Below are 16,694 nucleotides of genomic sequence, written 5' to 3'. Positions count from 1 at the left end.
AGGAGAGAGAACGAGAAAAGAGGAATGACCCCCCCTCTTTGTTGGTGAAGTCTTAGGGCGTGTTTGAATCACAACTTAGTGCCCTAATAAAATAAAGTTTGTAGTTTCTCCATAGCCTCCTTAATTGTAGGGCACATTTGTTCGGTAGTCATGTTTTACTTTGCCACACGCATTTGGGTGGGTATTGTTTGTTTCATAGGTTTTTGTCGTAACATGTCACACTTTATTAGGCCAGTTTCTCACTTTATCGCATAGCCTCATATTTTCAAACCACATTACGGCTTTGGTAATGGAATTGTTCCAGAAGCGTTGTACGACTTCCTGCGGCTCAGCGCTAGATAGCGCGGGAAAGCTCTGCTCGGCCATGAACCAAACATGCCCTCAAAATTCCCAGGCAACATAATAACCATCTAGTACGGGGGCATCATTGCAAAAAAAGTACACAAATCGCCCTATGCTCCCCATCAAACCTTCAAAGCCGAGACGACGACCCAACAAGGCCCGCGTTGCACAGTGTCCCTAAAACTAAAACAACACTTCCATCCCCGCCCCTATTTTTCAAACAGGCAAATTTACATTTACCCCCTGGAACCCTACCCACCTCACATATCCATCCTCCTTGCCGACCAGCGAAGGCAACAATGAAGAGAGGGAGATGAGTCGATTGAGGAAACGAGAAAGGAAAGCTTAGAGGCAATGGAGGAGAGAGAACGAGAAAAGAGGAATGACTCCCCCTCGTTGGTGAAGTTTGGGTGGGTATTGTCTGTTTCGTAGTTTTTTGTCGTAACGTGTCACATTTTATCAGTCCAGTTCCTCACTTTGTCGTGTAGCCTCATATTTTCAAACGACATAACGGCTTTGGCAACAGAATTGTTCCGGAAGTATTGTACGGGTTCCGCGGCTTAGCGCTAGATAGCGCGGGAAAGCCCTGCTCGGCCATGAACTGAACATGCCCTCAAAACCCCCAAGCAACATAATAACCATCTAGCACGGGGGCATCGCCGCAAAAAAAACACACACACAATCGCCCTGCGCTTTGCTTTCTCCCCACCAAAAACAAACACCCCCGAAGCCGAAACGGCGGCCCAGCAAAGCCCACGCGGCACGGCGTTCTCCCGAAACTGAAACAGGCAACACTTCCGTCCCAGACCCTAATTTTCAAACGGGCAAACTTGCGTTTACCCCCCTGGATCCCCGCCCACCTCGCAGACCCGCCCTCCCACCGGCCCCTCCCTTCCCTGCTCGGCGTCTCCTCCTCTACTTGTATCCTGCGCCCGCCAAGCCAAGCCTTCCCGCAGGCAAACACAACCGACCACCTCGCCCACTCGCCGCCTCCTCCACCCTCGCCCCCGATCAGCCTCCGCCGCGGGGGCCCCCGGGAACCCTAGCGGCGGCGCGGGTCCTCCTCCCGGCAGACGCGGCGAAGGCGGGGAGCTCCGTCCAGGGCGTCGGCCGTCGTCCCCGCGCGCGGTGCAGGGGCGCCGAGCTGCGCTGAGGCGCTGCCCGGGCCCGATTCCCCCCAGATCCGAGGCAGGTGAGCTTCGTCCACGGATTGGCCGGTGGAATTTCGTGGGGTGTCCGCGTAATCTCTGGCGAGATGGGTCTCCCGCCGGCGGCCGAGGCCTCCCCGGCTGGGATTTCCGCGGTGGGTTTTGGGGCGACTCTGTGGGCAATTTCCGCTGTTTTCGCTGCTCGCTTCGTCATCTCCTGGCGTGTTTTCGCTCCATCCTTGGAGGATCCCTCTCTCTCTCTCTCTCTCTCTCTCTCTCTCTCGCTCTCTCTCGCTCTCTCTCTCTCTCTCTCTCTCTCTCTCTCGCTCTCTCTCTCTCTCGCTCTCGCTCGCTCGCTCGCTCGCTCGCTCGCTCCGTGGTTCGGTCGCGTCTGGGAGGTCTGCGGGGGCGTTTTTTGGGCCGCTCTCGGAGAAGATGCGATGGGGAATTTTGCGGCTCTGTGACTTGCACGTTTTAGATGGTCTCTTCTCTATGAGCAGATGTGTGCTTAGGCCGCTTGGATTTTTTAGAACCAGTTCCCGTCGAAGATTTGGTTGCGACGGCTGCCTGCGCGCTTGGAACTCTGAGATTTATGGGTCTAAGTCGTTTCGTTTGTTGAGGTTCTGAGGGGATTTCATCCGTGACTTTTTTTGTGCGTCCCGATCTCTGATGAGATGTTCCCTGGGTTGCGTTTCGTCTATCTGCTGTTACGATTTTGGCTTGGATTTTTGTCGCATGTCTCCCCTTGCCTCTCCGATTAGTATCTCTGCTATTAGCAATTCTCTTCTTCGTTTCCGGTCATGGATTAATTCTGCTATCCACTTGCGGATCTTATCTAACTCGCTGTTTCTTACATTGCTTTGGACAGCCAAGGGTTTTGGCTATAGGCCATCAAAATTCATCTTTTTTGTTACAGTTCGTCGGACAATTCAGCTCTGGTGGATTTGGATGCGTGAGTGGTTTGATCTTCTCTGAGTTTTGGGTCTTTTGTCGCTTTAGAATTTGCACAGCCGGGTAGATTCCATGAACCTTTGTGTAAATTTGCGTAGTAACATGTCTAGGAGATTCAAAGTCTGTGTGATTGCCTGATTAAAGCTTGTGAAGTGTGGATTTTCTAAATGAAATCCTCTTCAGCTTCGGTTCTTAAGTAGGTCTGGCTTGAACTCTTAATTATGGTTTCCTTCCCCGAAGCTGATAGCCTCGTTGCCCAAATCTGACTAGTGATTACTGTGTAACTGCATAGGTATTAAGTATATGCATTATAAACTACTGCATACTGAGGTTGCTTTTCTGGCTTGCAGCAATATTGGGCGGGTCTCAATTCAAGGACGATTTCAATGGGTCCAGCAAAAGGTTCTCGGACAATCCACAAGATCACAATAAAAAGACACGAGGATCGACAGCATCATGAGGATCCAACTAGTTCAAGCAATGTGAAACTTAAAGTAAGACATAGCAGGACCTGATGATAGATTCATTTGCGATGACCGGTAGTTGTAGCACGAGTACACCACATTTCCCCATTCTTAAGATAACACTTCACTCTAAAATAATATGTTATTCACCTGTTATTTCTCTTGCACCCAAATGTTAGATTTCTCAGAAGAGGAAGAGGTCAGACTTAGATCCCCACTGGAACAGGGATGAGCTGATGCACTTTTATGGAGCCTACCGGCGGCATGGAAAGAATTGGAAAAAGGTTTGGATCTCATATTTCCATCTCTCTGATTTTCTTCTCCCCTAGTACCTTCTGAGGCCTAACAGAAAACTGTTTGTTGAGTCTTTTCAGATCAGTGCAGTAGTTGGCAGCAAATCGGCAGACACTGTAGAAGCTCTTTACTATGTGCATCGGGTGAGTATTTGTTCTAATGTATTAATGTCCTAGTTGCAGAGACTATTATCATGCATCTTCTACAGTTTCTGGGTTCAGCAAACCAAGACGATAATTTGCTGACAGAGAACAGGGCATTATTAAATATCTGGAGGTTATTGAAATTTTGGTTGTAGTATATTTCAGCCTGCAGTGATGTTTCGCACTATGATCATTGTTTAAATTGGCATGATTTAATTTGATCAATTAACCTTAATAAAATAGTTATAGACTGACATTTCTTGTTGTAGACTTTCTTATCTCTTCCGGAGTGTGAAGGTACTGCCAGGGGATTTATTGCATTGGCTGCTGGTCATGACAATGCTTTGGTAAGATTTTGATGTTTTACTTGTGTTGGATATTTGAACTGCTGTTTACTTATGTATCTGGTTATGTGAAATCCCTGTACTTTATCTCTCTTTTTGGTTGGTTCCATAACATATGTGAATGTTTGTACCATATAATTATTATGGTTCTTCATAGTTCAGTTCTAGTGTTGCCTGTAAGTACGATATGATACTGTAAGGAGGGCTCTACAATATCTATTTAACTAAAATTGAAATGTACAGTCAACTAAGTGCAAAAGGTGGCGACTGTAAGACAAGTTTTAAAGTGATGATGATTATTACTAACCTTGAGTGCTTATCTTAACTTCTGGAGTGACTTTTGACATTGCATCCGTTGAACCGCTCTTTGCACTTAGTAGGCTCTGAAGTATGATTTTCTACAAATGGATGATTATCCATCAAACATGTGGTTAGCGAAGGAAATACAGCACAGAAAATAAGTGTTAAAGCGAGGCGAATGATAGAACTTTATAAGGAATTTGACCTACTTCTGAATTTGACTAGCATAAAACTTAATAAAACTCTCTCACTGGCAGGAATCTCCAAGTCAAAGAGAAACTGATCAGATGGTTAGATCATCTGGGAAGGGACGGAGACGTGGAGAAGCTGCGTGGCAAAAAGAGAATGCAGCACCTAACCCTCACAACGCCTTCACAAATCAGGAAATGAGAATTGCTGGCTTTACATCTTCTTTCAAGAAAAGATACCATGGAGGCAAGTATTGCAAGGCAAATATGCCATGTCCTTTTGGTTCCCTTAAACGTAGTTTTGATAGTTTCATGTTCTTTTTATTTTCAGAACTTGTCAGGTACATCAGTAGACATCCTGTTCGGAAACGTACTCCTCGTGTACCAGTTTTACTTCCTTTGGACATCAATTCTACAAACAAGGCTAATGAAGAGATAAATAATGATGGAAGCTCTCCTGATGGAAGTTCAGGAATCACTGAAGCAAAGGTTGTTCAGGGCCAGACTTTCTTGGAAATCAAAGGAACTGAAGATACTGAGATATCTCAGTCCCAGCAACATTTAAATTTGAAGAAGAGAAGGATTCAGCAAAGCATGGACGAAGGCCAGACCAGCAAAGTTGAGCCTGGTACCACGATGGTGGCTGAAAAAGAAGGGCATAACTTATCTGATTATGAGAGACTTAGTCGGTTATTTTCTCCAGGTATTCTTTGAAACAAATTGTTGCTCTGCCTTGTCATTGGCAACAAACAGAGAGCTTCTTTCTGGAATTAGCGATCATGTGTCATGTGAGTCGTGAATACTGTGATATGATACATTTCTGAAATGATGCATAAAATGGTCTGATTTATGTGTACTTATTTGGAGATGGAGACTCAAAACTGCCAGTTCAGATGCATAGAAACCAAACAAAATAGTATGGCAACCACTCTAGCTTATTGTCCGAACCGCAGGTCCATGAGCTGGCCAAGGAAACACAGTCTAAATGAGCAACAACTTAATTTTTGCTGCTGCCTAATTGCTTTTCAGCATAGCTTCCTGGTCACATGCGATTAACCCTCGTTAGCAATGCTTAGTACTACTAATAATTATCAGCAGTGTAACATTCTGACTACTGTTTTTTTCAGAGGAGATGATGGTCTTAGATGTGTTGGAGAGTCTGGTGACTGTGCCCAATGAAACGTCACAGGCCAAGATTAATAGTCCTTCAGGTTCGCCAAATTTCTCCTAATTCATCTTTCCAACTACATTATCTCAGGAATGTTGTTAATGGCCTATCCTTCCCCTTTTCCATCTAATGATCCAGGTACATGTGGAAAGATAATTTCTGCATCATGTAACACACAGGAGGAAGGGCTTTCTCCTGTCAATCAATCTAAACAAACGAAGCAAGATAGTGATTCCAGTGCTTCAGAGGAAAGGAAAAAAAGGAGAAAGAAGTTACCAGATGAAGAGGTAAGATATTGTGAATATTTAATTATGTTGTATGCATGCTGTGAATCCAAATTTTAGAAGGTCCCTTTCCGACTCATACAGAAGTAACAGAACATAAAATTAAGTCAATTCATTGATTTTCCTAATTTGAGCTAGCTGTCTTCTGTGGCAGCTTCTATTAGTTGTACTTGTCTTCATGCTGTCGGCATTTACAGTTTGAAAGATGTTTTGATTCTTCAATTAGATGCTTACCATTCTTGTATTTCAACTTTATTATGCAATTGATCAGTACATTCATAAAATTTTATGCTAGTTATTCATGGGATGTCATCCCTTATGGGTTTCTAATTGGGCGTCCATTTGTTATCAATTTTCCCACTATTTCCTTGTGGTTATTCCTTTGAAGTGGACCTTAAAAAACTGTAAACATATATGTGTTCTTTTCACTATCGCTCCAGTTAGTCTAATGGCAGTTCCATTTTGTCATACTCTTCCCACAGGTGCTGGCTGAAGAACAAATCAGTTCTGGTAATACTTCAGTTATACCACAAGCATGTCAGCTTGATGCCATGGAGCAGCCCTCCTTGAATTCTGACTTTGAGAAAGAAGCAATAGATATACCTGAATCAACTGCAAATATTTGTGCTGAAGTATCCCCTGATGCACCGATGGAAATTGACCCTCAAATAAATATGTCAAGGAAGAGCAAAAGAAAATCCAAAGTACAATGCAAAAAAAACTATGTGTTTTGCAATGAAGGTGCCGATAATTTACAGGTACATTTATAATTTACCATTGCTGCAGATTTATATATTATTATGGGAGACATGTTTCCTAACTCGCAAGTGTTCACTATTTTCAGGCAAAGAAATTGCTGCATTGCTTGTCATCTGAATCACTTCGTAGATGGTGTACATACGAGTGGTTCTACAGCGCAGTTGATTATCCATGGTTTATGAATAATGAATTTGTGAACTACTTAAATTTTGCAAAATTGAGCCATCTTTCAAGGCTCACTCGATCTGAGTGGAGCACAATCCGAAGGTATTAACTTGCAAACCCTGGAAGTTGTAGCATTGTTTCTTTGTCTGTTTGCATATATGTTGAAAGATTTTTTTTATCTGCAGTTCTCTCGGCAAGCCCCGTCGCTTTTCCAATCATTTCCTGGCAGTAGAAAAGGAAAAACTTGAGGATTATCGACAAAACGTTAGGAAATACTATGCTGAACTAAGTGATGGCTTGCGGGATTCTCTACCAACAGACCTTGCTCGGCCTTTTTCAGTTGGCCAGCATGTCATTGTTCGTCACCCGAGTACCAGAGAACTTGCTGATGGTAAAGTGGTAATCATGGAGCGGGATTGTTACAAGGTCCAGTTTGATAGCCCTGATCTAGGTGTTGATATAATTAAGGTATGTATTTGTTATTTTTATTTTCTTCAACAATTATCTGTATACTTGTTACATTTTGTTGGCAATTAGACATTTAGAAATGAAGTGTGCCGTCTATCTATGTGGCAGAATAGGTCAGCTATTGGTTTTGCACTGTAGAAAGGAAGAATAAGCTTTCCTAGTCTGTAAACATGATTACCCTTCCGATGTGGAAGCTTTTGGTCCTTGACATACAAGGACTATGACCATGTTAAGCAGTTTCCATTGAAAAGTACTAATTTGGCGACAGCCTTCAGTAGATGTGGTTTTAATACATGCCAATTTATTTTTTGTAATTTGGCATGCAACCATGTGTGCACTTTTGCTATGTATTCCTATTAGTTATATTCCTATCATGAGAAGCACATGTACTTCCTTGATGTAGTCATTCAAGAACAAGGTGAATGCTATATTTTTGTACCCAGAAATGCATAACTGAACTTATTCTTTTCCAGGACACTGATTGTATGCCTGTAAACTGGTTGGATAATCTGCCTGACGATCTCAAGAAGAGGAGCTCCCTCTCAAATAATGCACACCGCAAACCGGATTTTGAGCACATTCCGGAGCTTACTTCAAAGGAGAGCTGGGGTAATATCATGAATGACATTTCCGTACCTGAGTCGTCCAGTAGTCGACAGGTAACATCAGATGAACAGCATAAGGTTTTATTCTGTCCAAATTTATATTTTCTAAGGAGCGTAGTTATTAGTCAAAGCTGAATATGCAGTGCTTATATGTAAGTTAAAGCTAATATATACTCCTTCCGTCCGGAATTACTTGTCTTAGATTTGTCTAGATATATCTAGATAAATCCAACACAAGCAATTTGGGAAGGGGGTAATATTTATGATCATGGACATCAAATACTGCTTGGTCCTTGAACTGTTCTATAGAATCCAATTACTTGTGATTGTAGTAGTACTTCAGGGCTAGTTCTGATTAATCTATTTATCGACAGGCTTCATCTTCTGTGGGCGGTGAACTGCTACCCAGCAAGAGTACCACCATTTGTAGATCTACACTGCCACCATTCCACCCACTCCAGTCCGCCGCCGACAGTTTACAATCAAGGGGTCGCTCAAACAACAACAGTGGTCAGAGTGATGAACTGGATTCTCATGTTACTGCATTTGTCCAGAAATCGCTTAAACAAGCCAAACAGATGGTTGGTGAAGTCATGCAGGTAAGTTCAAGTCCTTCTGGCAACTCTCAACTTCTGTGCAGCCACGGTTTCATCGTATTTTTCAACTCAATATGTTGTTGATTTCCGTTGCTTAGGCAAGCTATGGAAATGGTAATGAATCTGGGGAAGAAGCAACACCATGTATAAGCCTGGAATCTGAGTCTACTCTTGATGATGCCCAGCTTCCATCCACCCTGATAGAGAACTGTGTTGCTACAGTTATTGCAATCAAGGTAAAATGTCCACAGATCCCATCTTCTACCATATGATCTATGGTTACTATAGTTTATATCTCGCTTCATCGTCCTTGTCCAATCACGCGCAGGAGCTGAGCGAGCATCGGCACCCGCCTGCCAAGATAGCAGGTGTGCTGGAGCGTGCTTTTTCGATGCTGCGCCCAAGCTGTCCAGAGAACCTCGCAATCTACAGCGAGATAGAGAGCTACATCGCCGTCGTCAAGAGCCAGATACTAGCACTTGTGCCAACAACATCTGGCAATGCAGCTCTGGCAATGTAGTCCCAGATGCGGGAGGGCACACCCAGGGTCCTCCGACGTGGTCCTCGGTGATTGATTCTGGGTGACTTTACCAAGACTTGTGACGGCAAATCAGGGCATCTGGAGTAAGCTCAACTCTCTGCCCTGCCGACATTAGCTTAGAAATGCAGCGTTTTGAGTAGAAAACGTAGCATAGATGTGTTGCTGGCCAATTGTCCAGCTCGCTTGTAATCTCTGTGTATAGAATAAACCCTTCAGGGTAGGTCTGCTTGGCTTGCAGACCTGAACAGTTCATTACTCACAGGAACAATAAGAGATACATGTATTCCCTGTTTTTTTACCAATACAAATTCGGACGGCTGAATTTTGTTATGACGGTGTTGCTAAATCCTACTCACAGTACGTAGTTGGCTGTCTTGAGATCTTACACAGAGACCTGTGTGATTTTTCAAGTTCTTTTCTTACTTTTTATAAATGTTATTTGTAACTAAACATGATGGTGTCTCGAGAATTGGTTAAATCTCAGTTGACTGAGACCTTGCGCAATTGCATCTCAGTGTATGTGTACTGAAATTCAGAGTGACAAGCGCAGCTATCCAGAGAAGTATCCGTCGCACCCAACAACATAAGAAAACTCAAGGACTCCGTATGTATGTATATGTTCACTGCCTACCCAAACACTCAAGAAACTCGGTGTATATTTTACAATCTCTGTCTGCCTAATTCACTGTATGTAAACATATTCTGTATTCCCTGTGCCTATTACACTTACTACTATCCAAAATCTTGCAACTGGTAATAATAATGCTGTCATTCATGTTTCTATTCATCTGTGCTGTATGTATATGAATGTACATTGATCATGTTAGTGCAGCAGCGCAGTCAGGCAGCAAGCACACCCGCCTGTCATCTCCCTCCATCTTGCTGCTGCTGCAGCACGGTGAAGTGGAACTCAATCTGCAGCCGCCGGTGCGGCGCGCCGGCGTCGGCGCACCCGCTCTGCTCGATGTGCAGCTCCTCCCTCAGCGGGATGGCGGCCAGGAACTTCTTGATGAACTCGCCGCAGCACTCCTTGCCGGTGGCGACCACCACCTCCTCCGCCGCCTCGGACGACGGCGACGGCATGGCGCGCATCTCCGACGTGGCGTCGAACCTGAGCATGTAGGCCTTGTCGCAGCCCTCGAAGAGCCGCTCGCCGAGCGTGTCCACCACGTAGTAGCAGTCGCTCTCCGCCTTGAGCACGAAGAAGTGGTCGTTCCAGCTGACGATGTACACGTCGGCCTCGCCCGGGGCGCGCTCGCCGGCGCCGGCGCTGATCTCGCGCCAGATGTCGTCGAACGACATGGCGCCCGACAGCGACGCGAAGCTCTCCGGCTGGAAGAAGCCGACGAAGGCCCTGTCGTGCTCCACGGCGATGGGCCGCGTCCGCGCCGCCAGCACCGTCTCCAGGTCGAAGTGCCGGTTGGGGAACTGCGCCATGTGCGCCTCGTCGTCGCAGAGCCGCCTCCACTCCGACGAGCCGTCCCGGATGAGCGCGTCCAGCTCCGCCCGGGTCGGCATCAGCGGGTGGTTGGCGTGGAGCGCCGCCGCCAGCACGGCCACCAGCGCCGTGCACGCGCTCTCGCCGCCGGCGCTGTCGTCGCGCTGGTCGATGGACGCGAAGAAGACAGGCGTCCGGAGCCGCGTCTCCGAGTCCCTGCTCGTGAACTCGCGCGCCTCCCAGGCATCGTCGTCGTCCTCCACGCAGCATTTGGCGACGGGCATCTCCTGGGAGAGCGACTCCCGGCTCCGCCGCCGCCACGGCAGGAACCGGCGCTTGGACGTGGACCCGGGCTCCGGGCTGGCGCCGCCGCTGGTGCTGGTGCTGGCGCTGCTCAGGCTGACGGTGCTGCTGCTGCTGCTCATGCCACCACTGCTGACGCTGCTGGTGTCCGAGTTGCGCTTGTTCCGGTACACCGCCACCCTGCCCTGCTTCTCGGCGAGGTCGAGCAGCTGCTTCAGGTCAAGAACCTCGTGGTAGGTGGAGCCCCTGTGGATCTCCCTCATCGTCGGGACCGGCGTGGGGTTCGCCCTCGGCTTCTCCCTGAACGAGACGCTCCTCTCCACCTCCGCCGGCGTGCTCAGGTCCACCAGCTCCACGTTCACCTGCCGTTCGTCAAGCACAAGCACACGATTTTCAGGGACCAGGACTCCATTGATGCACTGAATTTATAACAAGCCAGAGCACACGAGAGCACAGTAGGGTTCGGACTCCTACCCTAGATCGGAACCAGCATGACATATACCGAAACCTAAACCGACACAAACTCGTAAACAATTGGAGAGGATGTGCAATGGAATCAAAGGAGAGGGAGGATGTATATGCTGGTTGCTTACATAGAGCATGGCATCACTTGCCCACCCGTCCTTCCTGACCCTGATGGGGACAACCACCAGCTGCTGCAGAGGAGCCCCAACTTTCTGCTGCTGCTGCAGCTGCATCTCCCAGCAGCACTCCTCCAGGCTGATCATGGCTGTCCCGATCTCGTCCAGCCTCACCAGGTCCTTGCCCCTCCCTTGTTCTTGGAATCCCTGCACCACAACAGCAAGCTATTCTACTTAGAGATTTGCCAGCTCCGAATGACCAAAAGCCCACGCATCATACATACACACGGGAATGAATACGACCCCTAGAGAAAGCAGAGATGCCTTGATTCGGTGCCATTGATTCCGCAGTAAGTTTCATGGTTCCTCTGCGTTTTTGCTTAAAAAAGAAGTTTCCAACTTTGGGATGATCCATTGGAGCTGAAAGTCCCAACATTTTTACTTCAAGAAGATGTTCTTGTAATATAGTACAGCTAAGGGAGATTAACTGATTACTGTTGTAACCCTTTTTTGTGATGCACAAGTTTAGCCAACAACCGATTAACCGGAACGGAACAAAAAGGTGACACCACATTGAACCCAACCAACCAACCATCCAGGCATGCACACATCAACGCCGAAAGATACATAACATAACGCACCATCCATCCAAGTATCCAACTATCAACCAAATGCATCTTTAACGTACACGAAAGCGATCTTCGGTAAGTACTGTTAAACCATAACACTCAAGCATAAATGTCATGACTCAACACCTCATGTCATAGATCATGCTATGCTACCTAATAACAAAAGCCTAATAGCCAAAAGTCAAACTTAATTGCCTGGCCAATGGGGGCGCCCGACCTACGTGGCCCCGTCCCACCCGGTGCTTCGTTTCACAGTTTCAAACCTCATGGTGGCATTATTATCATGCCTTTTTTGACGAAATCGCCCGACAGGGAAGTGAAAAAGAAGAGAGGAGAACGCTTCCTGTTCAGCCCGGCACTAGTGCTGGGTTATGTCATGGATTTTGGAGCCATGTGGTTAACGCAGCCATTGACTTCTCTCCCCCAAATGCTGAATTTCCTGACCGCTACTTGGCAAAAAGGTTTGTATTGACCTGAGGCGTTGTAAACTGCGGTCGTCTCAGGCTTGCGATTCACAAGAAATGCTGTCCACGCATTAGGCTTACATAGACGTAATACTAATACATCATCAACGCTATCATTGAGGAAAAATAATGCAAAATTTGGAAGCATTGGTAAAGCATGTTTATAATAGAGCGTAGAGTAAAGTTAATTAGACACCTTAAACAAACCGTGTTCGTTCGTTTGTTTGTCTGTCTGTAGATGAAAACGGAGCTAGTAATTATCATACTAGTAAATCTGTCGCGAAGGTAGAAATCGTCAATCGTGTTATTTTCAGCATCGACAATAATCGTGTGTTACTATGAAATGTGCAGGAAAAACTGCAGCTTTGGAAAGAAAATGGAGCGATTGTATTAGAGGACTCTTGAGTATAAGCGAGACGATTGATCTGATGGAGTAAAAATCAAGGAAGAAACGGAGTGGCAGCGGCGGGGAGCACTCACGTATAGGACGGAGAAGAAGACGCCGCGCTCCGGCCGGCCGGCGCCGCCCGCGCCCGCGCCGCCGCGCGGGCTGGCGCTGGGCTCGACGTCGACGCGGAAGCGGTTGGCGTCGGCGGCGGCGTCCCAGCGGACGGCGCCGTCGCCGCCGACGGGCTCGACGGCGGTGACCCCGCGGCCGCCGCGCCTGCCGGTGAGCATCTGCGAGAGCGCCCCGCCGGCGCCGGGCCACTTGACCTTGACGGCGGCCACGGCGGGGGCCGACCACGCGGCCGGCAGGCCCTCGAGCTTGGTCGGGCCGACCCGCACGCCCCGCCGCCGCGCCGGCGACCGCCTGACCACCATGCCGCCGCCCTCCACCTCCGTCCGCCTCTCCCTCCTCGAGCGTCGGTCGGCCGGCCGGAGGCTTTCTCCCTGGACGCGTCTGTCTGTGCGTGTGCGAGCGAGCGTGGTGCGCGTTGTCGCTGGCTGGCGCCGCTCCGAGCCGTTGGCTGGCCTGGGTGGGGGTTGGCTTTTATTAGGCAGCCCAGCCGCAGGCGATCCGGGCATGCGCTGGGCGCGCACGTGGGGCCGGGGTGGCAGCCGGCCAGCCCGGTGGTGCCGGGAAGATTGGACGTGGACGGGGCGTGGGGCCGGACTGCGCACTGCGACCAACCGCTCGCCATGGGCGCCGGACTCCTCTACTCATCACGCGCCAAACCGAGCCGGATCGGTCGACGCGGGAAGCCGCACATGCACGTTTTTCCTCCCTCCGGCGCATTTGTTTTGGTTAAAAACGTTTTTTTGTGCTCTCCCCATGATTGGCGATTTCTTTTGGAGGCTTTTCCTATCATTGATGCTGTTGGTGGGAGTGTTCGCTTGGATTTGCTCCTGCCTTGCGGATCGCGCGCGATACGATTGATTCTCGGTCCCGCGCCGCATCATTCATGCTGAATTATTATTGTGCGTAATGCGTGCTTTGGTGGAGGAATGGTACTGGTGGTTACAGTGCTTTGGCCGCTGATCGCTTGCAATTATGTGGTGCTACATGGTACACTTGAGAAACCTAAGAAGAAGTGTTTGGATTATTATCAAATTCCAAATGTTGACCGATGGCTAATTTGGTAGTGCGCAGGTTATGTTTACGTGGAATTATTGCCGCTGTGGTATCTACAGCTATTCCACGTGGTCGTAATCATTTACGTAAAAAAAAACATGATTGTGATCTTGTAGTCTATGATCACTGATGATTTGTTGTCATGTTAAACTATTGTGCGTGCTGTGGTGGAAGAATGTTAGTTACAGGTAGCTCCGTAATCACTTGCGATTATATTTGGCTTAACAATGTTCCGCTGTTTTTCTACTTCTGCCTAAGGCGAAATATTTTGACTATCAAATTCAAATGTCGGCCAATAATTATCGACAAGGGGTGCTCTCTCCTTTAAGCAGTACATAGTGCGTGTTGTTTTTACTCGAAAATATGAATGTAAGAGGATCTACAGCCGAACTCCTCAAATTGACCAGGCGGAGGCAGGACCACTGACCAGACAGTAGGGAGAAGCAAAAAGTTGACCGAATCAGACCTCTCTAAACCTCCCTAAATGGCTGGGGTGTTCGGCACTTCTCATAATCATCACATAGGATTGGGTCCCAGTTCTTTTGCCAGAATCTGGGGTTTCTCCCAGAATCCGACCCCTACCCAGCTTTTTCTAGAATCTTCGGGCTCCATTTGTTTCACAATCCTATCTAGTTAGGGAGAAGCTGGCAGGGGTCGGATTCTGGGAGAATCCTCAGATTCTGACAAAAGAATTGGGCCTGGGTCCATCACAAAGCATTTTTTTTCTTTATTACTCTTTTCTTTCTCTCTTTTCTTCTCCGTCCTCCAAGAAAAAAATCACATGCATGTGACCAACTGGACGTTGACCGGGCACGTTCGTGGATATTTGAGGGACCAAATTTGTAGTCCGATGCCCTAACCGAGTATAAAAGAAATTACAATGCCTACAGCACCGAATGTATCCCATACTTAGTTTTTTAAGGTATATCTGCTCGTAGTTAACCATGATCTTTAGCTACATGGCGCTTTGTTGTATTGTACTCCCTCTGTAAACAAAGATAAAAGCGTTTAGATCACTATTTTACATAGGAAGTACTTATGAACCAGACTGATTCTGGGGCAGAAGACGACACGCCCGCACGAAAGTCAATCCTTGAACACATGGCCACTAGATAGCCTATACACCAAACAATAATAATGAAATAAAAGTCAATTCGCTGAACATGGTTAACAAACAGCCTGCTGCACCGTCGCCCAGGCACAGCAGACACAGGTAACTGGATCCAATCGATCGACCGTGTGAGCTGTAGGCGCATGTGTACAGCTAGCCGGAGCTGGGGCTGGGGCACGTACCCGCGACCACCCCGCGAATGCGGAGCCGCTCGTTCCCACACGGGCCTAGCCAGCCAACCCGGGGCGGGGGGTGCAAATACAGCGTCGGTTGGCTGGTCGGGGTCCCGGTGGTTGCTCGGCTTCATTCATCGCTCCCTTCTATGGCCAGTCCTTCCTTCTGGCGGGACTCCGATCCGACACCGCGTACGCCCATGTGACCGCGACCGCCTCGTGCTCACCTGCTTGTAACAGGCGGGTGAAATCGCCGGAGCCGGCCGTGCGCGTGATTGATGCGCCACCGTTCGTACGCGCGTACGGACGGCCGGTAAGAGAAACCCAGGTTGATTATTGTACTCCTGGTAGTACTAGTATTATTCGGGTCTGACCGGACCAGACCTGGCTGGTTAGGTTAGCAGACTACCGGGGCTGCCATGACACGGTCAGCTCTGTGGTCAGATCGAAGCCGTGGCACGGACGGCGTACGTTTTGCTAGTAAGACTATGCTGGTCAATTGGGTAGCCGCACGTCATGCGCGGAACGGAACTTGTCAAGGTTACAGAGGTGGTAGTACCGTATTATGTGTGCTACTCGGCACGATTGACTGTGCGGATCTTCACCGCCGTACGTATGTGCGTGTACCTTTTGGGCACACCTTCGTCCATTTCGTACCGTTGCGTTCCAAGATGTTTGGCCAGTGGCCGGCGTTTTCTGGCTACACCTGCCAATAAAACACGGCGGATTTAGAATAGCTATAATGGACATGCAGAACTTTTATTTTTTACCACTATACAAACGCAGATGCTCACATACTTATCGCTATGAACACACGCACACATACCTCTATGGAAGCCTCTGAGATACTGAGCTGACATAACATCTTGAAATTGACAAAGTCGTCATAAGTGCCCCGTAATCGACGAAAACGTCTTTCCCTACTAAACGAACATCGCTGAAAAGGCTGAAACAAATCAAGAAAAATGCGAGCACAAGTAACAAGTGTCCAGTCTAGGACTTGAACCATGGTGGGTTGATTCCTACTCGTTGTAGCGTAGTCGAACCAACTTCTCTTTCCCCGTGGTTCACTCGAATGAATCGTCATGTCTTAGTTGCAGCGGCGCCTCCAAAATATTTGCACGTTACGAGGCTTCTGTCGCGCTATTTGAGCAAGGGAGACGCGGTGGCTAGGTTTTTGGAAAATTTGAACTGATCTTCTGGGGGAGATTATTGCGCCTTTCCAAGGTGGGATTCCAAAAGATATCAAAATGCTGGGAGAGGGGAAAGGATTCCCCTCTTAGCCTGCAATACTGCGTCTAGGGGTAGTGGGAGCCCAGTGTCCTGGCAGGTCCAATCCTTTCAAGGCGGTCGGGTCGGTTTATCTTTGACATGTCGTTTCGGACCACGCTCCCTTCCCGCAGTTTACGTCTTTTGTGTGGTAGCACCTTGTGTGCTGGCGGTCTCGTGTGGAACTCGGTCTCTATGAGGAGCAACTTTGGCATTCTCTCGCTGGCAACCTGGTTGTGTCGTGCACATTCAGGTTTTAGGGTGAACCACTTTACCTTGATGATGTGACGTCATTCGATCCGGGACGAGAGGGTAGGTGCGTATTTTGGGGTCTCAGATGAATGGCATTGTGTCGAGGTTGTTCCATACATGAGTGGGCAAGGCCTCGTTTCC

At 48.0% G+C, this 16,694-nt stretch overlaps 2 protein-coding genes across 4 annotated transcripts; one reads left to right on the top strand and one right to left on the bottom strand.

The window, feature by feature from the left end:
* The first annotated feature begins 1,298 nt into the window (after nt 1–1,298).
* On the top strand, nt 1,299–9,090 carry LOC119275056 (protein ALWAYS EARLY 3-like). 3 transcript variants are annotated; one of them, XM_037555836.1, is made up of 16 exons: nt 1,299–1,530; nt 2,792–2,935; nt 3,085–3,189; nt 3,280–3,342; nt 3,612–3,689; nt 4,244–4,421; nt 4,506–4,877; nt 5,302–5,385; nt 5,481–5,629; nt 6,109–6,384; nt 6,471–6,652; nt 6,736–7,018; nt 7,492–7,677; nt 7,998–8,222; nt 8,318–8,455; nt 8,548–9,090. In XM_037555836.1, exons 2-16 carry the CDS (start codon nt 2,828–2,830, stop codon nt 8,737–8,739), a joined length of 2,619 nt encoding a protein of 872 aa, XP_037411733.1. In that variant the 5' UTR covers nt 1,299–1,530; nt 2,792–2,827; the 3' UTR covers nt 8,740–9,090. The 3 variants fall into 3 exon arrangements, with proteins under 3 accessions (XP_037411733.1, XP_037411732.1, XP_037411734.1); XM_037555835.1 differs by having other exon boundaries at nt 1,299–1,534; XM_037555837.1 differs by lacking the exon at nt 1,299–1,530 and adding an exon at nt 2,424–2,442.
* Nucleotides 9,091–9,346: 256 nt separating this feature from the next.
* Nucleotides 9,347–13,121, bottom strand: LOC119275057. Its single transcript, XM_037555838.1, has 3 exons — nt 12,656–13,121; nt 11,095–11,289; nt 9,347–10,863 (listed from the first exon to the last, which is right to left on the bottom strand). The coding sequence occupies exons 1-3, from the start codon at nt 12,995–12,997 to the stop codon at nt 9,625–9,627; spliced, it is 1,776 nt and encodes a 591-aa protein (XP_037411735.1). The 5' UTR covers nt 12,998–13,121; the 3' UTR covers nt 9,347–9,624.
* Between the last annotated feature and the right edge of the window lie 3,573 nt (nt 13,122–16,694).

This window comes from Triticum dicoccoides, chromosome 3B (genome assembly GCF_002162155.2).
Source record: "Triticum dicoccoides isolate Atlit2015 ecotype Zavitan chromosome 3B, WEW_v2.0, whole genome shotgun sequence".
Lineage (NCBI taxonomy): Eukaryota > Viridiplantae > Streptophyta > Magnoliopsida > Poales > Poaceae > Triticum > Triticum dicoccoides.
The sequence above is the reverse complement of the archived record's forward strand: the minus strand, read 5'-3'. Positions and strand labels throughout refer to the sequence as shown.

Excerpts from the sequence above, each read along its gene's own strand:
- LOC119275056 (XM_037555836.1), top strand. The coding sequence starts at position 2,828 with ATGGGTCCAGCAAAAGGTTCTCGGACAATCCACAAGATCACAATAAAA. Across the intron at positions 4,878-5,301 it reads TAGTCGGTTATTTTCTCCAG|AGGAGATGATGGTCTTAGAT; the intron begins GTATTCTTTGAA and ends TGTTTTTTTCAG. Across the intron at positions 8,456-8,547 it reads CTACAGTTATTGCAATCAAG|GAGCTGAGCGAGCATCGGCA; the intron begins GTAAAATGTCCA and ends AATCACGCGCAG.
- LOC119275057 (XM_037555838.1), bottom strand. The coding sequence starts at position 12,997 with ATGGTGGTCAGGCGGTCGCCGGCGCGGCGGCGGGGCGTGCGGGTCGGC. Across the intron at positions 11,290-12,655 it reads TCTTCTTCTCCGTCCTATAC|GGATTCCAAGAACAAGGGAG; the intron begins GTGAGTGCTCCC and ends GTTGTGGTGCAG. Across the intron at positions 10,864-11,094 it reads CAAGTGATGCCATGCTCTAT|GTGAACGTGGAGCTGGTGGA; the intron begins GTAAGCAACCAG and ends GACGAACGGCAG.